General features: G+C 34.3%; 1 protein-coding gene across 1 annotated transcript in view; it reads left to right on the top strand.

The window, feature by feature from the left end:
- The window catches only part of LOC102261243, an 85,965-nt gene that overhangs the window by 25,760 nt on the left and 50,145 nt on the right, over nt 1-10,060 (top strand). Inside the window, exons 10-12 of the mRNA XM_005860497.2 lie at nt 2,168-2,232; nt 3,964-4,070; nt 7,081-7,192. Of these exons, the coding sequence (XP_005860559.1) occupies nt 2,168-2,232; nt 3,964-4,070; nt 7,081-7,192 (284 nt within the window). The remainder of the gene's footprint in view (nt 1-2,167; nt 2,233-3,963; nt 4,071-7,080; nt 7,193-10,060) is intronic.

Below are 10,060 nucleotides of genomic sequence, written 5' to 3' on the forward strand. Positions count from 1 at the left end.
CTGTGGCCCCTACCCCCGGCTGGCCCGGCCCTGATTGGGCTGGGCCAGTGGACCCCACCCTTACACGAATTTGTGCACTGGGCCTCTAGTAACAAATATAACAGTGAAAGACTTTGAAATATTGTGACTTACCAAAATGTGACACAGATAAGAGAAGTGAGCAAATGCTGTTAGAAAAATGGCACCAATAGACTTTCTGGGCGCAGGGTTGCCACAAACCTCAATTTGTGAAAAGTGCAATATTTGTGAAATTAGGTATGCCTGTATTCATTTATTATTTCTGATGTTCCTCTCTTTTTCCTATATCTCTATAGTACGGTTTCTAAATATGTAGTTTAAACAAAGTATTCAATACCAGATAAAATGTGACAATTTGTTCTTTAAATAATATGGAGAACAACCAAAATTGATCTGCAGCTGCTTCTCTAAGAACAGTCTCAAGGCTACTATCCTAGGCAAATCATCATTGTTGCCGTTATGCATTGCACATGGCCTTCTAAAATGTATAATTTGTATTTATGATGCTTTAAAATGCGGTGGTCGTAATGCAATATAAAATAACTTTAATTAGTATATTTATTCTTTTTCCACTTCAGTCTGTTAAAAAAATAATAAACTCCGAGTGAACTTTTACCCTGTAAATGCCCTGACATGACATATTTGAACTTTCCATGAACTTTCACATGAACTTTTAGTTATCCTCTGAGAAATATAACAGATGGAAATTGGGCAGATTTTTCAAATATTTTTAGATGCTGTACTTTGACATGTTTAACAGAGACAGCGAGGCCAGCTATCTCTGTCCGGTGTTTACTTTGCTGACTTTATGGTACTGCAGGCTGTTTAGTTATGTTATATGCCTGAATTAAGAGGTTCGGATCATATATTTTTGTTTGGCTTCTTGATTTTAAACCGATACTTGTAAATGCATTTAAAGACAAAGCTAACCTGGGTCATAAAATGTAAGAAATTCTAAGAGAGCTTTATTGAACCTATTGCAATAATATTGTTTCAAATCATTGAGATACTAGGGCCTTTTAAGGTTCATTTCAGGTTGTAGCATATGAATCAGATATGTTTTTCACTTTGAATAGTTTGCAGCTAGGAACTCAGTTCAAAATGCATGGGGGTTTCTGAACGGTCACTTGAGAAAGGAAGAGGGAAATTAATTGAGCACCACTGTGTTACTGGTACTGCCATGGTGTGAGATAGGCTCCTTATAAGTATTTAAGCTGCAGCTCTCTTTTGAAGTAGTTTGTATGTTCATTTTACAGAAGAGGAAAGGGAGGCAGAGAGGCTGAGTAATTTGACTGAGAACACACAGCTAAACTGGGATTTAAATCTAGGTCTCCCAGATTTTCAAATCCTTGCTCCTTCAACAACTTTTTGCTCCCAGAAACAAAATGTCTATTTGATCAAATAGATACTAAAGATAAAAGTGTGATAAAGCTATAATACCCTTGTAATCTTTGTTTTGAGAAATTAAAGTTTTCTTTATTATTGATTGCGCAAATATTGTTAAGTAAGTTAGATTTAAAAACTCTCAGAATGCTTTCAGTGATATGAAGATAGTGACTAAGATTTTTGCTTCTCTTGAAAATTACGTATTGTCTACAAAATTATGATACATCTTATCACATTTTCCAATTAATGCAGGCATGTATATTATTTATCCACTGATAATACATCTTCTTGCTTAGAATCAATTCTTATTAACACCCACTTTATTTTCATACCATAATTTATTCATCCTGAGTAGTGTTTTAGATATTACTTTGTTCAGAGAGATGATAGTATGGACACAGACATGTAAAATGGCACACGGCTGCATTTATGAGATGAGAATGTGAACTGTATTAAGCTGTAATTAGCCCAACTTCTCTGACACTTCACTAAGTAATGACCATTTTATTGCTGAGGCTGATAACGATCTTTTCATTTCACAAGGATGTGTTCAGAAGCTTAAGAGGCCAGTTGTGATCTTGTCAATGATGTAATTTAAATAGATAGCAAGTTAAAATAAGTTGCATTTCTTGTTTTAGGGGAATTTCTCATATTCTCCATTCTTTAATTTTTGAGTTAATTTAAAAAACACAGCTGTGTATTAAAAGTAATGAACAGATTTTGTACTGAAATAAGTGATCCTGATTTTCTCTTTAATGTTTAGGTGTTGAAGGTGGAGCGGTTCGGGTCCAAGGAGCAAAGGGGTCGCTTCCTTCTTCCTTTTATAAGGTCTTTTCTCTTGTGTGATTTTGTTACCTGCTTAGACTTCAGGGAGGAGGCACATTAATTTCCCTCTGTGCAATAGATAGGGGATTGAATTAGGCGTAAAGTATTAATTTCCTGTAGAAAATAGACAGAGAACATGGGGAGGGGAGGACAAGCCCACAGACCATCTTTGGTTTCTTGATATTGGTAAGATTAATTGGTATATATAAATTCCAGAACTCATACTATGGCAATTCCTTAAATTTAGGGTAATCATTATTTATATGAAACTACAGGTGTGTATGGTAGTACCACAATTACAAAGCACCATAGAGAAGGACCAGAGGATAGGTTTTGAAGTATTAATACAGAGAACATATATCTGTATGACATTAAAAATGTTACTATTTTAGATGTGATATGTTCATGGCAGAAAACAAAATTTAGGCAAATGTGCTTTTTTTTTTTTTAGGCTGTTGCTTTAACAGGGCTCTGAAGGCTATGAGGTGATGCTCTTTCTAAAAGTAGAGCATCAGTTTTTAAAAAAGGCAAACTGAAGTTTTAAAAATGGACTTGTTATTTATAATCTACAAATATTCTAGTTAGGACTTTTTGATTGCAAGAGACAACTCAAACTAGAATAAACAAACATGAGTGGCAGTCACAAATATAAACACATATTTAGATATTTTGATTATATTAATTTAACATTAGAAGCATTTCTTCATGATTAAATACTTTTAACATTATTTCAAAAGTGCTCCGTAGCATTCCATTATTGGCATATATCATAGTTTACTTAAACATTACATCCTTGTTGGACATTTAGATTTTTTCCAATGGAGTATTTCCAAATTCTCGTCCCAAATAGAAGAAAAAGTTTGATTGGAAGCTTAAATAGCACAATTAAAGCCACAAAAAACATTTTTCTAAATTCAGAAATCAAGGTCAAATATAGTTGTAATTAATTATCTAGTTAATTTAGTTAGTAAAATGTTTAAGTAACATTGAATTCAGTGTTGACTCAAAAGTAGTTTTTAAAGAACATATTTCTTATAATGAACCTTAAGTCTGAATTTACTCTTGAGTTGTTGTTCTTCAGTTTTTGTCATTTGGTAATCAGGATGTGCCTTCACAGTTGGGCCAGTTTCTTCCATAATTTTAACCAGTACTTATAAGATCTATGCTAACATTTGCAGTTAGAGCTTTGAGTTTCTTGAAACTGTGCCATGTCTCCATTAAAAATAAAGCCACAATTCTGATTAAAACAGTTTTTATATATTTTTCTAACTTTCTACTATGAAATTACATTTTTATTATGACCTTGCCTCCCACCATTTATTTTTATTTTTTTAATATATTTTTATTGATTTTAGGGAGGAAGAGAGAGTGAGTGAGAGATAGAAACATCAATGATGAGAGAGAATCATTGATTGGCTGCCTCCTGCATGCCCCACACTGGGGATTGAGCCTGCAACCCGGGCATGTGCCCTGACCAGGAATCAAACTGTGACCTCCTGGTTCATAGGTCAAAGCTCAACCACTGAGCCACACTGGCCGGGTCCCACGATCAATTTTTAAAGCTTCCACTTTACTTCTATGAAAGTCATTATTTCATTTAAGAAAATGCAACTTTAAGTGTACTTGGAACTGAAAAGATAAATTTCTGCTCAGTAGTTATATGGTCCATTCTAGGGCATATTAGTGTTGGCTTAGAGGATACTGTTGTTTATATTTGTAACCTTATGTCATCAGGTAAGCGCTTCTTATCATGATGGTTTCAGAGCCACTGCTGTCTGCCCAATGGGAGGGCCAAAGGCAACTGAAAAGGCAAGGAGAACAGCTGAAAGTATTTTGAAAAGGTTTGTACATGAAACAAAAAGATGTGTTTTCTAGTCTAACTAAATTTAAAGCATGGCAGTGATCAAGTTATTTAACAGGAATCATTAAAATCATATTATGGTCACTTAACATTTCCCCTGAAAGTATTTATATGTTCATTCAGCACATACACAGTAAGCAACAGGTACTGATACAAATGAGCCCTGCACCAACAATTTTACAGTTTAGTCTGCACTGATACCTAGGAACAGGTGTTAGAAAAGTTTCATGGATGCTAAATTCTACTAAAAAACCTATACTTTTCTTTGTCTTAACCTAAAGATTATGTTTAGAAAGTTAACATAATGCACACAGGCAATGGAGTCAGAAACAACTGGCCCTTTCACAGGTCATATGGCGCCTACAAGTGTTGGTGTCAGGAAATAATTTCATTTGTCCCAGAGAGTTCTCTTTTTTTTAAAAAAAAAATCCATATAAAGTAATTTTATGATATTTCTGTAACCAAATTTAACAACTTTTATAAATTTTCTAATGCTCGAATCAAATAATTCACATCCTATCCACAGGAGTAAAGTTCCCTACTATGTTATGCATTTAAAGTATGTTATTGAGTTAATCAGGAGAATCTGGGTTAAAGATTCAAACCCCTATTAATAAAAATAAGTATTGATGACTGATATAAAAAGGCAAATTAATGCTAATTTCTTTTTTAATGAGAAGAAACTCATACCACCGTATTTCAATTCTTCACCAACAATGATGATCATAAAACATTTTAAGGTGCAAAAAAATATAAACAGGAAAATGAATGAAATAGCCCATGATACCATCATTTCATATAGAATCCAAGTGTGTTTAAGTTAAAGACAACTACAATTTGAACATTGTCAATGAATGAATTAATTAATTCTCTCTTTCAACTAACATTTGAATTACTTACTGCATGCCAATCACTTCTGGACCCTGACTATATAATTGTGAGCAGACAGGATGGCTATACTCATGGAGTTTAGTATGTGGATAAACATTAAACTAATAACTGACAAATAAAGATTTGAAAAGTACTTTGAATAAAAAGAAAAGAGTGTTATGAAAAAGAATAATAGGAGAACATAATTTAAATTTAGCAGGTAAGGAAGGCTTTACTAAGTGATATTTAAACAGATAAACCTAAAAGATAAGTACCTTTGTAGGTACTTAAATAAAATAAAAGCAATGAAAACATAGTTATATATCACAATATCTGACACACATTATTCAGTAAATATTGCTGAATGAATGACTATTCCAAAAGTCTTAAAACAAAGCAAACATTAAAACAAAGCAAACATTAAAACAAAGAAAGCATAAAACAAGATGTCAAAAGTCAAGTCAAAATCATAGTTGTGTAAGTGAACATAAATGTTATAAATAGCTCAATCAAAAGATAGTCTCTTAGCCCAACTAGTGTAGCTCAGTGGTTGAGTATCAACCTATGAACCAGGAAGTCACAGTTTCATTCCCAGTCAGGGCACATGCCCAGGTTTCAGGCTCCATCCCCAGTAGGGAGTGTTCAGGCGGCACCTGATTAGTGATTTTTCTCTCATCATTGATGTTTCTATTTCTCTCTTCCTTCCTCTCTCTGAAATCAATAAAAATATTTTTTAAATGGTAGTCTCTTAGAATCGATTAAAATCAATATTTAAGCAAGTGTTATAATGTGCATTGAAATAAAACAATTGAAAAAAGTAAAAAATATCAGAATAGGCAAGAAACAAGAAAAAGGGTGAGGAGGTAAAAAAGGAAGAGGAAGAGAATGAGAAAGAAAATACAAAGGGAGTTGATAGTGATAGTAAAGTAGAATTTAAATGGCATAAAATGTATCACACCCAGTAAAGTTCATGTAAATATGCTAAATAACATGGCATTGAGACATTTAGGTCAGAACTGCTAGATACATTAAGAAAAATGGAGAGAAATACAATTGCTGTGGAAGACTTTAACAGATCGTAGTATTTATCAAGTTAATTTAAACAGAACATAGAGTATTAGAATAATATAATAGTGTTGAATTAATAGCTACAGATAGAACATTTTCTCCCAACAGACAAGTATGCACCTTGTTTCCAAGCATCCTCAAGGCTACCTTACTCCATTTCAGGAAACAGAAATTTTGCAGATCACAGCCTTTGACCATATGTAATCCAACAGATTAATAATAAAACTTTAAGCAACTAAACTCTAATCCCTCAGACACCTAAAAAGTACTTGCACCTGTAATTGTTGGGGCAAAGAGAAAACTCTTCAATTTTAGACTGTTTAGAAAATTAGGGCATTGAAGCTATAACATACCAAATGTTGTGATTTGAAGCTAAAGCTAATATTCAGGAATGAGTTGATACCCCAAATGCCCTAAATTGCCCCAGTCCTTCAACTGGAATTGTTATTAACATCCAAAATGGGTGATCTTTATCAAGAACCAGCACAATTTACCATAGCTAAGATTTGGAAACAGCCTAAATGCCCATCAGCAGATGAATGAAAAACTGGTATATCTATACAACGGAATACTACACTGCTGTAAAAAAGAAGGAATTCTTACCATTTGCAACAGCATGGATGGAACTGGAGAGCATTATGCTAAGTGAAATAAGCCAGTCAATGAAAGAAAAATATAACATGATCTCATTTATGGATAATAAAGAACATTATAAACTGATGAACAAAAATAGATACAGAGGCAGAGCAGCATCGAACAGATTGTCATACTACAGTAGAAAGGCTGGGGAGGGTTGAGCGGGAGAGGTAAGAGATCAACTGAAGGACTTGTATGCATGCATGTAAGCATAACCAATGGATGCAAGATACTGGGGGGTAGGGGAGGCCAGGGGATGGTCAATGGGGAAGAAAAGGAGACATATGTACTACTCTTTATAATACTTTAAGCAATAAAATAAAATAAAAAATAAAAAAGAACCAAAACTAAAGGAATGTTGGAGTTGATCTACCATAAATTCATGAATTTTTTTTGTCACCTATACTTTGCTGCAGAACTCGTCTTATGTTTGAAAAAGCTGGCTTAGGAGATTATAGCAAAGTTCACATACAAATTTTAGGATCTGAAGAAACATATGGAGCACAAGCTAAAGCAAATGTAAATGGAGTAAGTAGAACAGCCCATATTTCTTAAGTTCCAATGTAAGTGAATGGTTTGGAATATTCTTAATTACTTACAGATGAAAGTATTTACTGTAAAGACTGACCTAAGGTTTAATGGGTTATGAATTTTGAGTTACTTCAATTTTATAGTATCTATTTTTTTAAATCTATGTTCTACAACAAGCTGGTTATTCAATTTGAATTTTCTATTTGCCTACTGCAAAACTCACCCTAATTCCATCCCCTTTCTTTCTAATCCTACATTTAATATTTGAGTTATGTTTAGGCTTTTGGATGTCACATATATGGTTTTCTTTAAAAGTATTTAGAGAGCTATGAAATTTAAATTTTTAACTTCTGATGAGTTCTCAATACATATGTTGATCTTTAAGAGCAAAAATAGAAATAACATTTCTTTCATTCTTACAGGAAATTTTCTAGCTATTCACTAGAAAAGGTATAAGAGATTCAGAATTGTTTTTTGGCTTACATAAAAAATTCAATATGTAAAGTATGTCATATCTATTGTGACCACCATTAAAAATCAGTTTCATTAATCTACTTCAAGGCATTTTGAGATTATTTTAAAAATATGAAGTCTTATCAATGTCTCATTAAATTATGGATAATTAATTTAACCTTATCCGGATAGTTTTTTTCTCTATCATATATTTAATTCTAACAGCATTATTATGGGTGTGTCTTATATAACTTTCAACTTAACATCTTTAACCATTTTGAATAATTTTTAGGACTTTTTAGCCTCAACAGTCGTAATCACAAAGGTTTGGCCATTTTATTATTCTGGATTATTTGTAGATATTTTGGCCAATTGTTATTGCTTTCACTTAAGTGTTAATCAAAGATGGAAAAATGTACGGGAAATAACAATAACAATCACAACACCAATTGAAAGGTTAATATGTGCTAGGCACTGTTCTAAATTCTTTATTTGTGGTCACTTAGCTATCACAACAACCCTTTTAGGTACGTGTTGAAATTTCCATTTTATAAATGCGGAAACTCAGGCACAGAGAGGTTGAGTAATTTGCCTATGATCAGACAGCTAAAGAGGAGGAGCAGGACCAAATTTTGAACCCCCTACAGTCTCTTAGCATTTGCACTTTTAACCTTAGGAGCAAGAGTTTCTTTTCAATGTAGAGTTGATTAAAAAGATCTAAACCCTTTGTAACTGAATTATTAAGGCTAAGTAAATATAACAAGATAATTCATTATATTTTAGAAAAGAAAAATAATATTGTTATATATAGTCTTAGGTATATTAAATGATTCAAGTATCTGTGTCCAGATCTTTATTAAGACTCTTTTCTGTTTAGGAATTTTCTCTTCTATATTAAACAGTGAGCTCAGCAAAATATTGGATAAATATTTTATTTTGGAGAAAGAATTGTTGGTTGCATAATTTTTTGCAGCCTGTTTTTCATTTTGTAGTATAAAGCCCCCCAAATGCCAAGAACTCCTGTGTCTTATTTTGTAGACTAGTGTGTGGTAAGGTCAGGATATAAAGTTAGGGGCTATTTAGAATTATATGAGAAATTTTAGATGCTTGAAAAAACTCAGAAACAAGAACCAGGTGTCAAAGTGTAGATATTTCTCTGTACACAGAAATGTGTGCTCTATTAGTTGCTAGGTGATTTAATTGCCATATTTTGTAATTGACATATTTAATTGACTTGATTAGATTGAGTGAATGTAGAACATAAAATGAAAGGTTATTTTGAAAGCCAACTTTTAGTCTGTTGTTTGAAAGGGACTCTTCATTAAAGCTTGCTTGAAAACAGTACATAATGTCTATTTTTCATGATGTGCCCATGAACCTCCATTTATTCACATAATTAAATAGTCAGATTCATTAATTTGGTTTTAGAGGGAGATATTGACAGTACATATAATGGGAAAAGTAGAAGGTAATTATTGGTCTTATTAAAAATAATTATAGCTCATATTTGTACTTGAAGAAGTGTTTCACATCTAATGCTGCATTATTTTATATTACTGACTCTATGAAGTAGCTAGAAAGCTGATATTATCTGCGTTTTACTGGAAAGGAAAATGAAGTTATAGAAGATGGCGGCATAGGTAAATACTGGAAATTGCTGCCTCACACAACCACTTCAAAAATACAACTAAAAGACAAAACGGACATCATCCAGAACCACAGGAAGGCTGGCTGAGTGGAAATTCTACAACTAGAAGGAAAGAAAAGCACACTGAGACTCAGAGGAGGTGCAGAAGTAAAGTGCAGAGGTACGGAGGCGCACGCGGAAAGGGCTGGCAACTGAGGACACGGTTGTTTTGTTCAATCGGGAGGGAGTCTCAAGCTCCCAATGCCTCTGAACTCCAGTTCTGGGCGAGTCTCTGGGGACCCAGACTCATACGGGGAGAAACTGGACTGTCTGGCAGGTCCCATACAGGGAGAAACTGGACTGTCTGGCATTGGTCGGAACTCAAGGGCGGCTTTCTCTCAGAGGTGCTTGCAGCCATTACTGGGACACTGAGACCTGGGGCCTCTTAGGGCATGGCTGAGGATCAGCCATAGCTGTTTGCTCCACCCTGTAGATTCCCTGAGACCCTGCCCCACCCAAGCTGTGCACCCAGCCTTTTGCATATGAATGGCCTGGCCCTTTGCAATCTGAAATTACCTAACAAACTGCAGCTGGGACAGAGAGACCCAGAAGGCCCAAGGCCCCACAGCAGCTTGCATTGCTTCACAGCTGGGCCTCATCTGGGCACCTCCAAACCCCAAACAAAGAAGAGGAATCTGCAGATCTCTCCATAGCTCCTGCTGGGTAGCCTCAGGCAGAGGCTAAATTAGCACCTCCTTAGAGATCCAAGAGCCAATGTACCCAGT

Source organism: Myotis brandtii, unplaced genomic scaffold (assembly GCF_000412655.1).
Source record: "Myotis brandtii unplaced genomic scaffold, ASM41265v1 scaffold136, whole genome shotgun sequence".
Lineage (NCBI taxonomy): Eukaryota > Metazoa > Chordata > Mammalia > Chiroptera > Vespertilionidae > Myotis > Myotis brandtii.